The sequence below is a fragment of the Cajanus cajan genome, chromosome 10 (assembly GCF_000230855.2).
Source record: "Cajanus cajan strain Asha chromosome 10, NIPB_CcT2T_4, whole genome shotgun sequence".
NCBI classification, from domain to species: domain Eukaryota; kingdom Viridiplantae; phylum Streptophyta; class Magnoliopsida; order Fabales; family Fabaceae; genus Cajanus; species Cajanus cajan.
Genome location: NC_138526.1, coordinates 52,674,646 through 52,694,661, shown reverse-complemented (window position 1 = coordinate 52,694,661; position 20,016 = coordinate 52,674,646). Strand labels below are relative to the sequence as shown.

The 20,016-nt window shown below is 29.9% G+C and overlaps 2 protein-coding genes across 3 annotated transcripts; both read left to right on the top strand.

Moving 5' to 3' along the window:
• Window positions 1-331: 331 nt before the first annotated feature.
• On the top strand, window positions 332-3,574 carry LOC109812673 (DNA-dependent metalloprotease WSS1). Its single transcript, XM_020376689.3, has 5 exons — window positions 332-375; window positions 622-752; window positions 839-1,034; window positions 1,645-2,085; window positions 3,065-3,574. Exons 2-5 carry the CDS (start codon window positions 709-711, stop codon window positions 3,251-3,253), a joined length of 870 nt encoding a protein of 289 aa, XP_020232278.2. The 5' UTR covers window positions 332-375; window positions 622-708; the 3' UTR covers window positions 3,254-3,574.
• A 2,337-nt stretch (window positions 3,575-5,911) lies between these two features.
• On the top strand, window positions 5,912-15,157 carry LOC109812637 (vacuolar cation/proton exchanger 3). Of its 2 annotated transcripts, none has more exons than XM_029274246.2 (11): window positions 5,912-6,419; window positions 6,504-6,571; window positions 6,662-6,690; window positions 6,843-7,039; window positions 7,144-7,356; window positions 9,886-10,017; window positions 12,322-12,438; window positions 12,514-12,567; window positions 12,758-12,874; window positions 13,809-13,902; window positions 14,568-14,916. In XM_029274246.2, the coding sequence occupies exons 1-11, from the start codon at window positions 6,150-6,152 to the stop codon at window positions 14,603-14,605; spliced, it is 1,329 nt and encodes a 442-aa protein (XP_029130079.1). In that variant the 5' UTR covers window positions 5,912-6,149; the 3' UTR covers window positions 14,606-14,916. The 2 variants fall into 2 exon arrangements, with proteins under 2 accessions (XP_029130079.1, XP_020232220.1); XM_020376631.3 differs by having other exon boundaries at window positions 5,915-6,419; window positions 14,818-15,157.
• The last annotated feature ends 4,859 nt before the right edge of the window (window positions 15,158-20,016 follow it).

Sequence of the window (20,016 nt, the reverse complement as noted above, 5' to 3'; positions counted from 1 at the left end):
GAAATTATATTGGATTAATATAAAGTGTTATATATATAATTTAGAAGTAAAAAATTTTTAATTTAATAATAAATTTAAAAAAATTAATGTTCATGTTCTATATCAAATTTTAACAATTTAACCATTAAATTTAAAATTTTTAATATATAAATTAAATTTACAAAATTTTAAAAATTTTAAAAATTATTTAATATTTTATTCATTAATTATGAAATAAAATATTAAATAATTTTTAAAATTTAAAAAAATTTACAAATTTCATATATATTAAAAAATTTAAATTCAATTATAAAATAATTAGACTTTGATATATCATGAATTACTGAAGAAAATAAATTTAACGAGGCAATTGTACCCACCCGTTGCGTTATTGAGGTCAGTTTCTGAGAATTCTTGCCTAATTTCTATCAATTACCTTATTGTTCACTGGATTCAATTCTGTATTTTGTGAGCTAATTTTGAACTCATTTTCTGGGGCGAACAAATTCCGTCGCTCCCAAGTCACTTGGTATGACTACTGATTCGTGGTCTTAGACTAGAAACTTATCTGATTTTTAGGGTTTAGGGTTTTCATTTGTCATTTTCTTATCAGCTAGCATGGATCTTAATGATCTTAACAAGGTATGGGAAATTAAGCCGCTCAAAAGAATTGGAGAAGATGAAGCGGGGAAGATTCTAGAAAAGGTAGCCAAGCAGGTTCAACCAATAATGCGAAAAAGAAAATGGAAAGTCAATGTTCTTTCTGAATTCTGGTACTTGCTTATTTACATCCCTTCATTTTATGTTTTAATGTTATAAACATGCGCTAGTATTACTTGTCTAAAACTTCAGAGTGCAGTCCTGCCAATCCATCACTTTTAGGGCTAAATATAGGACCGGGTGCAGAAATAAAGCTAAGACTTCGGAGGCCTAACCGCGAGTGGGATTTCTTCCCTTATGAGCAGATTCTTGATACTATGTTGCACGAGCTTTGCCATAATGAACATGGTCCCCACAATGCTCAGTTTTATGATCTTTTGGATGAAATCAGGAAGGTAATGATGTTTAGCTCTCTGTCAAGCTGATGCTGTCTACACTTGGCTATAAATACATTCTTCGAGTTCATATGACTTTTATATTTTGAATGGTATGTATTCACCTTTTACATGGGGTTTTCAAATGAAAAATGTCCAATTAATGGTCAAACACTATACTGGTAATGTATGCATTGTTTTACATGTCAATATATATGCATAAATTAGTGCATTCCTATAGGGTGCACATACATACGCAAGCGGAAAAATAACTTGGGGACTGGGAGACTGTTGTTACCTTGTGTCCTAAGATGTTGCATAAACTTTATATTCACACCAAGTTATTCTGGCAGATGCACCCATCTGGCTATCTCTTACTTATTTTCCCTAATCAAAAAAGGTATTTCATGTATTGATGAATTTAAAAAAGAAGATTGCCATCTGATACACACTCTGCCTAAGTACAAATGGAATCCTTATTCTCAAATGCTGTGTTAATAATATTCTATTAAATTAGGATCCTGTTTGTGTTGACTTGCTATCTTATTATACATACACACATCATTATTGGCATTGATCGATAATGATATAGATAATTTGTGTACTCAGTTCAGATTCTATTCAACTGTAGGAATGTGAAGAACTGATGGTTAAAGGGATTAGCAGCACTGGGAAAGGATTTGACTTTGACCATTATGGGAGACGTCTTGGTGGGTTCTCTGGGCAACCACCTTTGTCATCACTTCGCCAGACTGCATTGGCTGCTGCTGAAAACAGAGCACATCATAGAGCTTTGCTGCCTTCTGGACCTCAGTATTTAGGTGGTGATAATAAGATTAAGTCTGCTCTGAGTCCAATACAAGCTGCTGCCATGGCTGCTGAAAGGAGACTGCATGATGACATGTGGTGTGGTTCAAAGTCTGTAGGGCGCAAGACTTGTATACAGGAGAGTACAGGTTCTATAGGACCTTCTGCAAGATCTATTCAAACTTCTGCTGTTCAATCTGCATCAGTCAAGGAAACATTTGAGGGAGCAGAATGGAAATGCATTACTTGCACTTTATTAAATAAGGTACAATTTGTTATGTTGGTATGATTATAGAATTGATAGAATGCATAAAAGGTACAATCTGCTTCATTGCCGCATTCAATCAGAAATAATGACCCTATCAATCTGAAATTTTGCATTCTCCACTCTCCATCTAACTTCAGCATACATAGAAGAATGAAAAGGATCGTTCAAAAGCCAATTTGTGCCTTGAGCCAGTGATAAGTAAGTGTTATTAGATGTGCCCATGTGCTTTGTTAGCAAGTAAATGATTTAAGTTGTACAATGGTTACAGAATTCTAGGGTCAAGGATATAGAGTGGTGTCAATTTGCTTACTAATTAATTAGCGTATGAATGTAGCCCGGCTATTGTGATTGTAGGTATTAGGATTAGGTAAGTCTTCCCCTGTCATATAAGTACATTATAGATCTTCCCTTGTGACTTCAATTTTGAATAGGTACTTGGATCAATATTACGCATATGCGCCCCATGCTTGGCAGATCTTCTTTGGAGCCAAGAGGGGCCATGCCCCCCACGCCAAAACTTTTACCATCTATTATATGAGCATATATTAGTTATGCTAAGATTCTCTAAGGTGTAAATTCATAACAGTTATAGCCTATTATTTGAAAAAATTACGGAACATCATGTATGTATAGGCGTATTGGTTTTGTCCATCACTATTTATCTGTATCACCTTCATCAGTGAAGATTGTTGAAAAACATATTTAATCAAGATTAACCAAAAAATGCTTGAACGTCAAGAGGAGTTTTTATGCTTTGCAACCCTACGATCCCTATAACCCATTGATCGAGGGCTTGTTGGTTTAGTTAATTAACTGCATTTGGATCTAAATCTATGTTTTGCAGTTTTTTTAATTTTTAATTTTTATATATACTTGATCATTTTTTATGTGATTAGAAAATTTCTCATATATTTGTGTATAACAACTTTTCCACACATTGAATAGAAATGAATTCCGATGACTTGATGTACTGCAGCCATTAGCATTACTATGTGAAGCCTGCGGAACACAGAAGCAGAGAGATGTTTCCAAGTTCAAAGTTTGGTCTTGCAAATTTTGTACTCTAGAAAACAGTGTTGATGTAGATAGATGCTTGTGTTGTGGAGAATGGAAATACTCTCATGGCCCACCAGTGTCCGTCCGTGGGCCTTACATTGGCACCTAACTGGACGAAAGTCGATGAATCCATGATTACTTTGGTAATGTAGTCACGAGTTTCTACATCATTTTAGCGTGACACTGCATCTGCTGTACGAAGTTTAGAAATGTAATTTACGAATATAGCTTAATTATATGTTTGAAAGAGTTAAATTGTGAAAATAGAGGTACTAGTACTACTGACTATAATGTGATAGGGTTGGTGGTTTGACGAAATCAAACGGCATCTAATAATCAACCAGCATGCCACATCATTGTATAAAAAATTACTGTAGAAATGTTTGGCTGAATAGCATTTTAAATTCATGTATATGTTCTTGTTACCGAAGAGTTTTCTCTCATTTGTTTTTGGAAAGGCAGTGTGTTTCCTATTACTTCTCTACTCTCTACCAACTATCAATATTGTTAAATGGTGAAAAAAAAAACTCAACTGTTGGAGGGAGCTAAGTGCCAATTTTTTTTGGGGCGGTGGGAAGCAGCAGAGGCTTCTGATGATTGATGTCATTATTGGATTCAAATTCATATTGTATTAACAAATTATAAATTATAAAAAAAAAATGCATTTCATAAAAAAAAATATGGAGGAAGAGATCGGGATCCATATTATTCGTTCTTGCTCATTTGTTGAGATTAGTGCACTGTTAGGTAGATCTGCTATATTATTTTTGTGGTGAATAAAAAATTCTGCCAATTAATGCCATAAATCTCTTTATATAAAAACCAAAAAATTTTGCACCCTTGCTCGTTGAGTCTTATGATTTCCAATTAAGTTCGCTTGATCACTGTCACAATAGAGGAACCTGTGGGCTATGGCATACTTTTTTGGTAAAATCACATAATCTAATGAAAATTTACCCTATGCTGACATCAGTATATTCATTAATATTAGATGTGTGTAAAAAATAATAATGAATATAAATAATACTTTGTTAAATTATACTTTTAATCCTTTATTTTATTTATTAGATTTATTTTAATTCTTTATCTTTTAAAATGTTCATTTTAGTTTTTTTACTTTCTAAATTTAAGTCTATTTGATTCTTTTGAAATAATGACTATTTTTTTTTATTTTGAAACGTGATTTTGAATAATTTTTTGACTAGTTCAAAATTTTAAACTTATCTTATTATATTTATTTATATGAAAACTAATGAATATAATTGAAATTAAAATAAAAAGTGTAATAAATATGGTGAAAATTACATAAAAATAAATCTAAAAAATAATAAAAATAAAAATTAATTTTATATTATTTTTAATTATTCATAGAATATATTTTCACATGATTTGTTATATTTATAGTTTTTTTTAATTCAAATGTTAATTAAATTTCATAATTTTTATATAGATAAATATAATAATATAATTTTTACATATTGTATTAATAAAAAAATGATCCAAAATTATTTTATAAAATTACAAATTATTATTTCAAAAAGATTAAATTAATCTAAATATAAAAAATAAAGATTTGAAATAACATTTTAACGTATAAAGAAATAAAATAAATTTAAAAAATAAGATAAAAGGAGAAAAATATAATTTAATCATTATTTTTTAAAAAATTATCCTCGTTCACAATGTTTTTAACAATTACTGGTACCCCTCTTTTTTACTACAGACATCATGATAAATTTTTTAAATAAATTTCGTTTTAAAAAAAATATTAGGCGTCAGATAATAAACGGCGCTCGCCGCAGTTCCTATTTTTCTTATAAGTGATATTACTTGAAAACCCAAATATGCTGTAAATAAAATAAGTCATTGATGAAAAAAATCAACAATCAATATTATATAATTATATACAATATGTACATATATAACAAATCATAAATGTTATAATATTAGTTAATTTTCTTAACTAAAATGACTTACTTTATCGTTACTCACTTAAGTTAAATCCCTACTTCAAAAACCGATCCATCCACATTACATTTTGCATTTTGAATCGATTATTCAGAGGAAACTAGCATTGTTCTTGATTGCGATTTGATTGATGTTTATGCGTGTCCTTAAAAATTACTGCTTTGGAAAAAAGACCAAAATTGGGAAGAAAAATGACAGATCTTCCGAAAATCATTCTGAAAAAATAAAATATTAATTTAAATTATAAAATATTAAATTAAATAATTATTTTATAATAAATTTATTATAAAAATAATATTTTAACCTTTTCGAAACGTGATTCAGACGTTTATTTTTCCGGAAGATGAAACACTGCTGAATTGGGAAACATGAGGCAGATAATTAAGTAAAATATTTAAATAAAGAGCGGCTTAATTTCCTTTGGTCTTTTTAGACTATAGTCGTTGGGGGCATATAATATTACTCCTATAATCTAGAATGTCGCGAGATCATTGCACACTTATTTCAATTCTAATTTGGGATAGCCCATTAGAAAAGCTTTAGTTTTGAAGTCTTTCAACAAACATATCCTAAAATTTCTTGAATTACAAGGGTACCAAATATCTCATTTTTATATACAAGAAAAACTTGAATAATATTTATAGACATGAATGTAAGAAATTTGATAGCAAAGTATAAGGATTTAAGGTGTGATGGTGTGTGTATATAGTGACAAGACAAGACAAGACACATGGGCAGTATGTAATATTTAATTGGTAATTAGTAAGAGGAAAGGGTAGAAGAGAAGGAAAATGCATTGACGTGTAAAGCATTAGTTGTACTGTGTTGAACGAGTAATGGTAATATTAATGATGATTTGAAAAAGAGAGAGAGAGAGAGAGAGAGAGATTTCGCAGAAGGTTCCCTCGCAGCATCAGCATCAGCATCGCATCGTTGCCGGCCATCGAACGCCAATAGGATTAGGAATAGTAGTAATAAAGAAAGAAGAAAGGTGGATCGAAGGCTTGGTTGCTGGATCTGCGCCTTCAGTTGAGGAAATGGGTTCGGTAGAGGAGAAGATAGGTCCTCATCACTTTCCTGACGAAGACGACCACACTCCCTTCCACTCTTCTTCTCCATCTGCTTCCATCTCTAAAGTTCACACTTTCAATTTCGAGACTTCCGTCGTTGATTTCCGCAGGTCTTCCATCTTCAACGTTACACGTATGAGCAGGAGTGTATATGTCGTCTTGATTAAAGCTAAGATCAACATGTTGCTTCCCTTTGGTCCACTCGCCATTTTGCTACATTACCTAACCGGTCACCATGTACGCTTCCCCTTTCCTTTTGACTTTTATCATCAATTTCCTATTTTAACTTTTTTAATTAATTAATTAATTCCTTTCTGTTAGGGATGGGTCTTCTTCTTCACTTTATTGGGTATTACTCCTCTTGCAGAACGTCTGGGCTATGCTACCGAGTAAGTCTTCACTCTTCACATCTCTAATCAAATCTCTCTTTCTATCAACGTCTGCTACTAACACGCCCAATTTCCTTATCTTTCATGTAGGCAGCTTGCCTTCTACACAGGACCAACAGGTAAATCTCTATTATATTGTTTTAGATTGCATATACTTTTGTTCCACCCATATGACATATGACCGTGTTTAATACTTTTGACCCTGCCCAACTTCATTGGTGATAACATATATAACATGGAAAGCTGAACTGACTTCTGCTCGTATCTGCAGTTGGGGGTCTTCTTAACGCCACGTTTGGCAATGCAACTGAAATGATTATATCCATTTATGCATTGAAAAGCGATATGATAAGGGTTGTTCAACAATCTTTACTTGGTTCAATCTTGTCAAATATGCTTCTAGTTCTTGGCTGTGCATTCTTTACTGGCGGTCTTGCCCACTACAAAAAAGTACAGGTTTTCGATAAGGTACATATCATGACCTGATTCAAAATTTGTGCCTGTACTTGTTACTTTGCATTTGTGTCTTCCTGATGTCACGGAGTTCACATTGTAGTTGGCCTTTGCAACAGGCAGCTGCTGTTGTCAACTCTGGGCTACTCTTGATGGCTGTAATGGGAACACTATTTCCTGCGGTGCTTTACTTTACTCACTCAGAACTCCATCAAGGGAAGTCAGTCTTGTCTCTATCAAGATTTAGCAGCTGTGTAATGCTAGTGGCCTATGCAAGCTACCTTTTCTTTCAACTTAGAAGTCAGCAAAATGTTTATAGTCCGGTTGATGAGGTTAGTTCCTTTGGCCCTTTTTTTAGCTTTGTCTCTTAGGTTTATGATGTATGATTATCTTGTCATGCACCATGTGATGCCCTTGGGGTGCAGGCGAAGCCCTTCTATTTTTTAGAAATATACTGCATAGAGGCACGGTAGATGTTTGGAATTTTCATGGTACTATTTAAGGAGATGAATATGTATATCCCACTTGTTTCAACTATGGTCATGTACTTATTCATTCAGTCATTGTATTTTCACTGTGTTAATTAGTATTACACATTTACTAGTCGCCATTTTGCGAGTAGGGCCTTATTTTACAGGTTAAACCAACTTCAAGACACATGGTTGAGTTTAGTGGATGAAAGATATATATGATAATGTGTATGTCGGCAATGCAGAGTCTTACACTCTCACTACCCCTCCCCAAACGCACACACACTCACACAAAAAGGTGTTTTGTTGACTAGATTCAAATATTTTAATTAGTTAAGTATCTTGCCAAAAGTGTGGGTGGAAAATATTTTAAAAATGAAGAACCGGGAGAAATAACTACTTAGGCATTGTGTGACTGTGAGGGACTGAGGGTTGGATCTTAAGTGTAATTTTGATAGACTCCTGAAGACAATGGGAAACCGTAATGGTAAGGCTATTATCATTCTTTTTGCTTCATCAAAGCAAACTATATATTAACACTAGAAGCTATGTTTGAACTTCGTTTACAACATTCATGATGATAGTAGCAGAGCTTGAAAAACAATTGGAGCCAAATTAATAAAAGTAGGGTTAAATATGGATTTAGTCCCCATAAAATAAGCGAGTTTTGATTTTAGTTTTAGTAAAAAAGAATATTTGGTTTTCATCAAAAATTTTAAATCATTGTTTTGAGTTCCTATTATTATATGACACTTGTTAACCCAGGAGATCAAGTGACCTTCTTAGCGGCACCCACTAATGTTTATGGTACCATGTCATGATGCATCACTACTAATTTTTTTCTAAATTCTTAAAATAAATGTTATTTATCTACCTTAAAATAAATAATAGGATCAAAAATAGTGAATAGTAAATTTAAATATCAGAGGTATGGAATAAAAAAATATATTTTACAGCAATTAAAATCAAATTTTGTTCATTTTAAGAGGACCAAAAATAATGATTTCAACTTTAGAGGGATGAAAAACAAATAAACAATTTTACAAGAATCAAAATAAAAATTTGCTCATTTTGTAGAGACTAAAAATATATTCAAGTCTAAAAATTATAATGTATAAATTAAATGTAACGGTTTTGATAAAATTAACTATTTTTATAATCAATTGTCTATTATAATATTATTTTTTTAATTGATATTAACACTCGTCAAGTTTCATTTGCTATGCCTTTTATACCATTGTTTGCCACTAAAGCATAGAAATAGGGGAATGTTTCTGTATTTATTTTTTTTTTGAGAATTTTTGCAAGAAACAAGTTTTTTATTTTGTACAATACAAAATTTACATGAGAATATGCAAAATAATTTTTTAAAATGAAAATTTCAACAATTTTAATGAAATAATAGAATTTTGTCAAAATCATAGTAAATTCTTCTGAAAATTCTTGTCAAAAAAATCGTAAAATAACAAAATTCATAGAAAAAATTGCATGAAAAATCCATAAGGAAATTCTGCAGACTCAAGTCAAATTGTATAAACGGGTTTGAAAAATGCAAAAAAATATTTTTAAATTTTGAAAAGGTATTTAATTAATGAAAATAGTCATATTGTAATGCTTAAAATTAGTTTAAAGGGTTAATATTATCAAAAGCAGAAACATGAAGTGTAATATTAACATAATTTTTTTATATGAAATAATAATAATAATAATAATAATAATCTATAACATATAATAAAGGGGATTGTCCCATTTGGTGTACACATTTTTTTGGATGATTTTACCCTTAAATTTTTAAATAATAAAAAATAATATTAAAAATTAATCATTCTTATAGAGATAAGACTCAAACTCATGACCTTTAGGTTTGAAGACCAAATGTAACATCAATTGATGTACTAAACATTAGTAATTTTAAAACATTTTTAGTGAATAAAATATAGAAGTACGAAGTATCTCGATCCCACTAATAGTAGTAGTAGTAGTAGTAGTAATAATAATAATAATAATAATAATAATAATAATAATAATAATAATAATAATAATAATAATAATAATAATATTTACATATGTATATATGTATGTATTTTTTTTTTTTACCTTAAATTAAATTGTTGCTCTATTTTCTTTCAATGATTTGAAAATATTAATAATTAAGAAATAACCAACTTTAAAGAGTATTTGAGAATATTACAAAATATCATATTGTAAAAAGTTGGGGGACATGACTTCCCCTGTCAGAACTTAGATCTGCCACTGCACAATGAAGGTATGCGGCTTTGCTCAAAATATTAATTATAAAGAGTTTATGTGAATGAACTGGTGCCTAAAATGCAGTTTTTCTCCATTATTCAACTGTCCATTTACACATAATCTTCACACTTTATAATGTAGGAAGGAGATAATGGTCAAAATTCTGATGAGGAGGAAGAAATTGAATTAACTCAATGGGAGGCAATAATCTGGCTTGCTATTTTAACAGCATGGGTATCTGTATTGTCTGGATACCTTGTAGATGCCATTCAGGTATAGCTATACCATTTTCAGAATTTCATGATCATTAATTTCTATTATTGTATTGAACCACTACAGCTTCTATTCTCGTGGAATGTTGAATTTGAGCCTTTATATTTTCTTCATAATTTTTGTTTTATGATTTCATGAAATAGTCTTACTACACAATATAAGGCCTTAATCCCTGATGTTCATTTTAAGAGCCGTAATAAAAAACCTGATTAGTTAGTGATCCAATAATCAAGTATTGGCAGCTCAAAGGTGATAAACAATTGACTTTCAAGAGAAAGATAGTTGGGGAAGATAATTGAGAATCATAAAGTAGTGCTAATCTCATTTGATATGAGATGTCTAAGAAAATTAGGAATCTTGGGTGAATCAAATAGGATTCTTGGTGGTGGGATGTATGGGGGCATTTGTTTCAACTTTCAAGGTATAACATTGCATTCCCAGGAATCTCATTCCTAGGAATATTTCATGGAATGTAATTTTCGGGTATATTTTAAAAAATGTGTATGGTTATATTCTGATATTCTCTAGGATATCTATTGAAATTTTAAACAATTTAAATAGAAAATAATTAATGAGGGGAGTTACAAGGGGCATTTGTTTCAAGGTATCAAATTGTATTCCCAAGAATTGCATTCTCAGAAATATTTTAACCAAAATGTTATTCTTGGGTATATTTAGAAAATGTGTTTGATTATATCCTAATATTCCTTGGATTATTTTTTAAATTTTAAAATAATTTAAATAAAAATTAATCAAAAATGGAAGTTACAAATGTGTTACAGTGTAACTTTCAATATTCCCATGGGAATATCATGTTCCCACACTCTCAACGTGGAAATAATAAGTAAGAAACATGGTATGGAAACATTCTTGAGAATGAATTATACTCGGGAATCATTTTCTATAACTCATAACAAACATGGGCATATTACATTCCCATGATCACATTCTCGGGATTTTATATAATTGTGATATATAATGCTGGCCTTATACCCTTATATGTACTAATCTAATAATCTGGATCAAGTACTACTGGACAGTAATACTAGACCAACTCACCAACACTTCAATATAACACAATGCAATTATATTATCCAACATACAATTCCCTAATGTTCTATTGGAAGTATTTATGATGTTTTGGTCTTATTGTTTTTGTTGGGAAAAAAATTGTATTTTAACAATTAAATATGCTGTTGGTTGAGCTGCTGTTTCTTAAAATTGCAATTGACACAGTGATGGAGCTAAACTATTTTTGTTGGGGTAGCAATTACATAAAATATCATTAAAAGGGGGATATTTTTTTCTTTATTATTATAAAATTTTATGTTAGATAATAATCACTTAATAAATTTAAAAGTCTAACAATCATTTAATTCGTAGGGTCTCTCACTTGAAAGATAATCTTATATGTAAAGTGTTTGACACACTTATCCTTGTTAGAGTTCAAGTGTGAAGTGAGTTCCACATTGGTTGGAGTTGGACATGTTAAATGACATATAAGTGAGAAAGTTCTATCTACCTAATTCCTTAAAGTTTTAGATTATGTTGTGATATCAAGCTCACTTATGTATTTTACTCATTACCCATTGTGGATGCTCCTTGGTGTTTAAACTCGCCGACCCAATAGTGGTATCAGAGTGAGATCCGATCTGGCTTAGATGAGTATTGACCAATAAAATTAGCAGTGGATGAATTCAAGAGTGAGATCCTAAATAATAGAATTGGTAGGAGATTCAAGAGTTGGATCATCCCTTATACGGTGCAAGTAGGCCACCATTAAATACTCATGATTCACACTTGAGGTCACACTTGAGGGAGAGCGTTGGAGTTTAAGTGTGAAGTGAATCCTACATCGGTTAAAGTTAAGGCATATTGAGTAACATATAAGTGAGAAAGACCTACCTACCTAATGCTTTAAGGTTTTAAGTTATGTTGTGGTGTCAAGTTCACTTATGTGGTTTACTTATTATCCATTGTGGATGCTCCTTGATTTTTAAACTTCCCGACCCAACAATCCTCATTAAAAACCTTAGCTGAGCCAAAAACTAAACAGGAGCAGTATGAAGGGATTCTATATTAGGTGGGCTGAATGTAGTGCTGCCAAATCTTTATTTTGCCTGGACCTAATCACTTTATTTGATAGTTGTGATTGCTTTGTGGTTTGAGATTTTATACTGTTACAATATGTCTGCATTTTCCTGTCCTTGTTGACCATTAGAAACTCTAATATTGCCATTCTTGTCCATAAACTCTGCGTAATAGGTAGAATTCATAAACATTTTGTTTTCTGGTCTCTTGCAGGGAGCATCTGACTCACTGAATATGTCAGTGGCTTTTATTTCTGTCATCTTGCTTCCAATTGTAGGGAACGCTGCAGAACATGCCAGTGCTATCATGTTTGCCATGAAGGACAAGCTTGTAAGTGGCTTTCAAAGCCTATTCTTTATTCTATAAATAATGTTTAATCTGCTAATGGATTCAATATCTCCTCAGGATATCACTATCGGAGTTGCTATTGGATCATCTACACAGATATCTATGTTTGTGGTATGGCCTTGAACTGTTATTAAATGGTTATTCGGGGTATACCATTACTAAATCTTTTTGTGAATAAACTATCCTGAATTTCTCCTTACCATAGGAAACATTTCTTGTGTTTATTAGCATTTTAAAATCAGTTAATCAGATGATGATCATTGGAGGAAGCTGATGATTCTTGTTCTCTTGAAAATTGTAGATCCCCTTCTGTGTGGTTGTTGGATGGTGCATGGGAAAAGAAATGGACTTGAATTTTCAACTCTTTGAGACTGCCACACTTTTTATCACTGTGCTGGTAGTTGCATTTATGATGCAGGTATTTGATTTCTTACTTGCCCCTATAAAATGTGTTGGTAGGCTGGTAGCGGTTGTTAATGTTTCCCAACTTATAAGCAATTAATCGTTGGAAGCTAGTTCTCTTGTAAAATGTTTAGTCAAGCGAAGTCTGAATTTTTTGTTCATGTAGAGTGAAAATTCAAAATGACTGGGGAGAGACAGAGGGGGCCTAGGGGAATTCTGAATTAACTCAATTCTTCATCATTGTCTGATATAAAATTTAGTATGTTGTGTCTCATGATTATTTCTTAGGAAACCTATTTCAATAATTAGGCAACAGTAATAAATTTTTTTTATTTGTACGAATACTAAAATTCCAGAATCGACTTCAATAATTCATTTGAAGGCTGAGGTGTTGCTATCTTAAATGTTTAATAAACACAAGCTGGAAATTTTTTTACATTTTAATGAGCATATTCCCGTTTTGCATCAAGATGTGGTATTTGAATTGGGTTTCTCTTCATTTGAGAATGTGGTTATGATAGATAAATCAGGCAAAATGAGATGAGGAAAGTTCAGGTCCTTCAATAATATAATCTATATAAATGTGTTACTTTTGTAACATAATCAGGCAAAGAGAGCAACATGCCATGAGAATCCATTTTAAGCATTTTGGTTTTTCATTTCACTATATGGAATGTTATTTCATGTCTCCTGCTGTGATAATCTCATTCTGCGTTTCTCTTTTAAAAAAAAAAAAATGTATTCCAATGTAGATTTCGTACATATGCTGGGAAAGTATCAGTGTGTTCAGTTTTGGGTATTTAAGACTTACGTCTTTCGTCCTGTCATGTTGAGTCAAAGTTACTTTTTAGTCGATGCATTAGCTTTCTACTGTATCTTTTTTTTTTTTTGTTGCCACTATATTATGTATGTTTGCTACAGCAATCTTTAATTTACATAATTCCTTGCAGGAAGGAACCTCAAATTATTTTAAAGGCTTGATGCTTATTCTGTGCTATCTTATAGTAGCTGCCAGTTTTTTCGTACATGTAGACCCTAAAAGTGGTGAGTTACTGTGAATGTACTGCATGAGTTCACTGTAGACTTATATATGAGGCAGAAGCTAGTCAAATCTACACTATTACTCTTTGTGCTTAGTAAATTTCTAACAACATGCCTAGTTTGTTGTTTCCCTTGTTTGATATATCCAACTACTTGTCTCTTCCCCATTGCTTCATGCCTATATCTTCTGTCAAACGGCATGAACTTCTGGACACTAGAGCTTGGAACCTTCCAGGTTCATTGGAGTACCATCTTTCTAGTTTGAATGTGTTATACCAAAGAAGATTTGGTAGTGACATTTCAGCAAAAAAGAGTTATTGATGAATTTAAGTAAAATCACCATAATCCCTAACAGTATATATTATTCTTATAATCAAAATCAAATATACTTGTTCATTACTGCCTAATTAATTTGGATACAAATGGATTTTGTTGAAAAGATGAAATTCTAGAATTTTTCGGCTAGGGGAATTTCTATCTAAATGCTTTAGCTAAATAGGCACTCCACTCTCAACAGAAATGTTTACACTTAGAAATGTTCCTTGATCTTGCCTTTGGAAGGCTGAAGTCACTGAACCTTTTACTTTTAGTAAGTCACGTGGCATATCATGATGCCTATCGGAATTTGTTCACCAAATTCTTCTGATTTAATCAATTTATCTTTGCAGAATCTAATCTACATTGTTATCACTTATCAATCTCTTAGGCCTTGATACAAGTAAAGATAGAGGGGTTTATATTATGGTAAATATAGTCTATCCCCTAGATAGGATGTCCACTGTTTGGCTTCTGTCAATTTGGCACCAATCAGAATATATGCATGCGTCTTCCCCATTTGCTTCTTTAGGATTATTTTCGGCTGTTTATTTGACGTATGCATATGGCCTGTTGTAATACTGCTTGTGGAATCTGGTACAGGTGATGACTAAATATTAGTGTAGGTGTGGCAGTTCTCAATGCTGCATTTCTTTACCATTTTCTGTATCAGAAAGGTAGCAAGCAGGGTTTTTGAAAGGGTTCAAGAAAATTCTTCAACCTGCTTTCAACATGACCTGGGAACCCCCGAAGTGATCACGAGCAATTTACTGTACTGAAATTTTTTAGCCATGTATCATATTGAATTTTGAAAGTATGTTATCTGTATTATTTTTATCTCCATAGTTGTCATTCATTCACCATAAAATCTTGTAGCCTTTCGGCTCTCATATCTCCAATGAATCACGTTGAAAGTAACCAATCATTGCAAATCTTTCTTTCATTTTTGGTTTTGTGGCGTCTATTTGAAATTATTAGAGGGGTTAACACCAATCATACTTACTTTTCCCAGTTATTCAGAATTGGGTATCGGGTAATTTGGCATGTTGATCAGTATGAACTCGTCAATTTTTTAGGTGTGACTAATAACCATGCACTTTTCATATTTTCTTACATGTTATGCAAAGTAAGGTTTAAGGCTTAAAATTTAATTTGCCTTATCTTAACCTTAGGAGGAAGTTTATATATTTGTTTTTGGGTACATTAATATTTTAAGTTCTCTCTAGATATTTTCAAAAAAATGTTGTCCATAGATGTTAAAAGCACAATCTGATCTAAATTTCTAAGATGTACAATATACTATTTTAAAGGATTTATCTGTAAACTTTTACGTAAGTATTTTAAGATACAACATGATTTTTTTGGTACTAGATTGATTTTTCTAATACCGGCCTCATGAAGTAGAACTGAACCTAAAAAAGAGAGAACAAAGAAGGAAGTATTGATTATCAATATTTATAGAATGAAATACTTATTGTTGTAGATAATTAATCACGAGAAATAAAATCAATTAATTTTAAAATATTTGATCATTTAAAACTAATTAAAACAATATGATCAAGTATATTTTATCTCATTAAAGTCAATATTAATTAATTTTAAGATTTGTAATTAATAAAATAATAAATTTAAATTTAAATTTAAAATATTTTCATGAATAAATTAACCTTTTAAAATACCTCAAAATATACAATAATTCTCCACATATGTCAAAAGGTTTAAAAATAAATTATAGGTTCTCCTATAGGATATAATGCATCAAATATGGTGTAATAAGTTATTGAACCAAACCTAGATTGATAAAACTTTACACATAATGTAGTGAGTGTAGTACATTATTGAACCCAAAACACTCGCGTGCATTAAACGTTAACCAATCACAATACACCTTCACAATCTTTATCAATATTACTGTGTTGCACTTTCAAGTCATGTTCAGTATTCACGTGTTCTTTAGAGATTTTATCAAAACTCCATAAAAGTGATCCCACTTACACTCATGGAGAGGATTTTATCATGTGCATACTTAAATTCATACACCACCCATAAGAGATATGAAAATTATTAAAACCTTTATAAGAGGTCAAACTTTTTCATAATCACATAAAGTTTAAGTATAAAGATTATCCTCTCATTAATGCAACCTTAGCACTTTCTCACACCATAGAAAGAGATAAAAAAAAATTAAAATTGATTAAAATCAATTTTAGTGCCAATAGAACTAATATGTGATTTATTTTTCCCAATTAACCTTCTTCATGATATCTCTAATTATAAAGGTTGGATTACCATCACTGTTTGTTTCAAATGGTTTTAATAAAATCTCATTCACTCGATGTTTATAATTAACTCACGATGTATTGTAAATAATATCTTCCCTAAGGGTTTAAAGTCAAACGATCGACCAAATTCATTATTGACTACATATGATCAATAAATTTCAATGTTCAAGCAATTGCTATGTCACATCATTTCTTAATTTTATATTCCCAATGGAATATTAACTAAGATATTCTCAACTATTAAGTCTTATAATCAACTATATTTAGAGTAACAAACTCTAATTCAATAATTATTATTGGTTGATCTTAAAGTAATTTCACTACAACAAAGTATGATGACACAACATTAATGAATTTTGTCTCATGTAGATCCAAGACTCAATTAATCATCATTGTATTTTCTAATAGCATGAAAAATTTACAATGTTAAATAATATAATTTATGGAATCTCTATAACATTGTTACGTAAAATTTGTAATATGGATAACATCATATTTGATACTATAACCAATTATGGTGCTTAGAATTGTTAACAATTTCACGTTTCTACTAATTCATGTCATAAATGACAATAACTTTTAAGAGTTAATCTCAAAAGGCTCACATCAATAATACCATCATATCATCAAGGTATCAATATATATAATAATATTAGTTTTAAGGTAAGTCTCATCTCATACATGAAAATCTACTAATAATTAATTCTTCCCACTATGGAGAAAAATTCTAGAATTAATTGTCTATGTCATCTTTCGTATAATGTCTCGCAATTATTCTTCTTACCCCCTTCATCACTCCTCATTTTTTTTTTCTCAAAAATTAACTTTGACTTATACACAAACATGCATGGAATTTTTTTTTAATTCACCTAAAAGGTTTTAACACAACACATAAATGTAAAAAGCCTTTTATTCATGCTAACATGGTTAGTTTTCCAATAATATATACAACACTTAAAAAATGAAAGGAAAACATACATTCACTAATTAAAATGATTGTCATCGATTAATTGTCACCACACTCAATTAATTGTCTTGTTTGGCGTGGTCCATCAATTCTCATAGTTATCCCGTAGCAATTGAAATAATTGAATTATACAAAGTCACATCATCACCATAAATAATTTCAAATATTTAAGACAATGTGCTAAAAATAATAGCAACAATTAAAAGATATATAAATGCAACATGTAACAATTAACAAATTTAATCAATATCAAAATAATAGAATATGGAATCATGCAAGATTCTTAATAAAGTGTTCGGTGATCGATCCAAGAATCATCACAATATTTAGTAGCAAAGTTGTTCCGCCAACCATCTCATATGATTATATATATATATATATATAACCAATTACTAGGGTTTTTTAGAGTCAAAAGAAAAAGAAAGAAAAGAACTCATCAAATTTTTGAAGAATGAGAAATATATTGATAACCTACAGATCAATCTCATTACAATCATATTTATATAAGCTTGAAGATAAAATTGACTAATTAACTTAAATTGATAATTGTTAGCTATAAGAGTTTAAAAAATAGGAAATAATCATATGTTATTGCTTATATATAAGACAAAAATAAAGATAGGTTTGAGTATAGATATACTTGAATACCAGTCAACACGTGCTTCTGGTGCATGAAGCAAGAAGCGTTTCCAATTTTTACTAAATGTGAAGAATTTACTACATGTGTTTACCTAGATTGGTAACCCTTCATGGTGTGTGTAAGTGAACTATGCACCTATTCTTCCATATGCAGCCACACTACATTTTTGACCACTAGCTTTTAATGAACTAGTTCAGTCACTTTTCCTTCATGGCCTTTATTTCGCTTGATTAAGACAAATTAAGTCCTTTAGATTATTGTCCATAGATACTAAAAGCATTAACTAATATAAATGTTTAAGGCGTGTAATCAGTGACGGATCCAGAAATTTTAGATAGTGGGATCAATACTTATTCATATATTTGTAATATTAAAAATTTTATATATAACTTTTAAAAATATAAATATATATTATAATTATTTTTTACAGTTTTTATATCTACAATTACGATTAAAGATAAAAATAAACTATGTCAAACTATGTTATATTATAATTTAATAGATTTAAACCTAACATTTTTTTTAAAAATATATGTTCTAAATATGACATATTTATTTATCATAGAAATTTTTTAAATGTTTGGTTAGAACTATAATCTTAAAGACCTAGTTAATAATAATTTAACACTAATAAAAACATAAAAATAAATATGTTAAATTTTATAAAAATCAAGTTTAATTTATTTATGATATAAACATATTTTTAATATACAATATAAATTTTTAGATGATAATTTATTTTAAAACACATTTTATAATAAAAATTATAAATAGAACATAAATCTTTCAAGTTTTCCTATTTTGATATTTTTAAATCAATGTATACAATTTTACAATTTTTACTATTTTTGATTTTTTTATCAATATATACAATAAATAGAAAGTACAAAAGATAAGCATGCATGCTGTAAATTTTATTTTATAAAAAATCAATATATTACATTATATGTGTGAGCATTAATATATATATATATATATATATATATATATATTATAATTATACTGTTTTAAAAAATTAGTTCGTTATTAAGAAGTATTTTTTTATTACATATGAGAACTAATCTCATTTGCAAGTTTGACAAATATTAGGTAAATGAATAGTTCATTAAAATTTATATTTTATACATACAATAATTTTAATATATATATATATATTATTAGAATACAATTTTTATTTTTTAAAATATTATTTTTAGATAAAAAAAATTTGTGTGTGTAAAATGGTAGTGGGGGCAAGTGCCCCCATTATGATGTAAGTAGATCCGTCCCTGCGTGTAATGCATTTTTTTAAAGGACTTATTCCCAAATTTTTATGAAAGTCCCTCAAGATACAACATGATGTAGAATTAGACCGAAGATCTTTTTAGTACTAGACTGCATATGTATAACGGATAAGTTCTTAATTCAAAAAAGATAAAATAGAAAAGAGAGCACTATTCGATATATTTGATTCTCAATATTTATAGAAAAATCTCACATTTATAGAAGAGAGATATTAACCATTGTAGCTACAATTAATCACAAAAATTAAAACTAATTAATTTTAAAATATTTGATCATTTAAAATTAATTAAAACTATAATAGTTAGGTTATTATATCTCATTAAAATTAATATTAATTAAAATTTAAAATTCTTAGTCAAAGTGAAAATATTAATTGATATTACTTATTTTTACAAGTATTTAAAATATAAAATATAATTTTTTAAATTAACTTTGAAATTATATTTTATTAATAAAAAGTATTTTAATTATATTTGTAAATATGTCATCAAAATTCAGAGTTAAATCATATTAATATCGCAAGTCATAAGCAAAGTGTCAATTAGGTTTATCACTTCAATTGGCAAAAGGAATTTTTGAATGGGAATTTTGCTATCCTAATAAATTAAAAAAAAATGCAATTGAATATA

Bases quoted from the DNA above. Each gene is read 5' to 3' on its own strand.
- LOC109812637 (XM_029274246.2), top strand. From the start codon at position 6,150: ATGGGTTCGGTAGAGGAGAAGATAGGTCCTCATCACTTTCCTGACGAA. The intron at 6,691-6,842 runs GTAAATCTCTAT...TCGTATCTGCAG, and splicing joins CTTCTACACAGGACCAACAG to TTGGGGGTCTTCTTAACGCC. The intron at 12,439-12,513 runs GTAAGTGGCTTT...ATATCTCCTCAG, and splicing joins TTGCCATGAAGGACAAGCTT to GATATCACTATCGGAGTTGC.
- LOC109812673 (XM_020376689.3), top strand. From the start codon at position 709: ATGCGAAAAAGAAAATGGAAAGTCAATGTTCTTTCTGAATTCTG. The intron at 753-838 runs GTACTTGCTTAT...TTCAGAGTGCAG, and splicing joins AATGTTCTTTCTGAATTCTG to TCCTGCCAATCCATCACTTT. The intron at 1,035-1,644 runs GTAATGATGTTT...ATTCAACTGTAG, and splicing joins TTTTGGATGAAATCAGGAAG to GAATGTGAAGAACTGATGGT.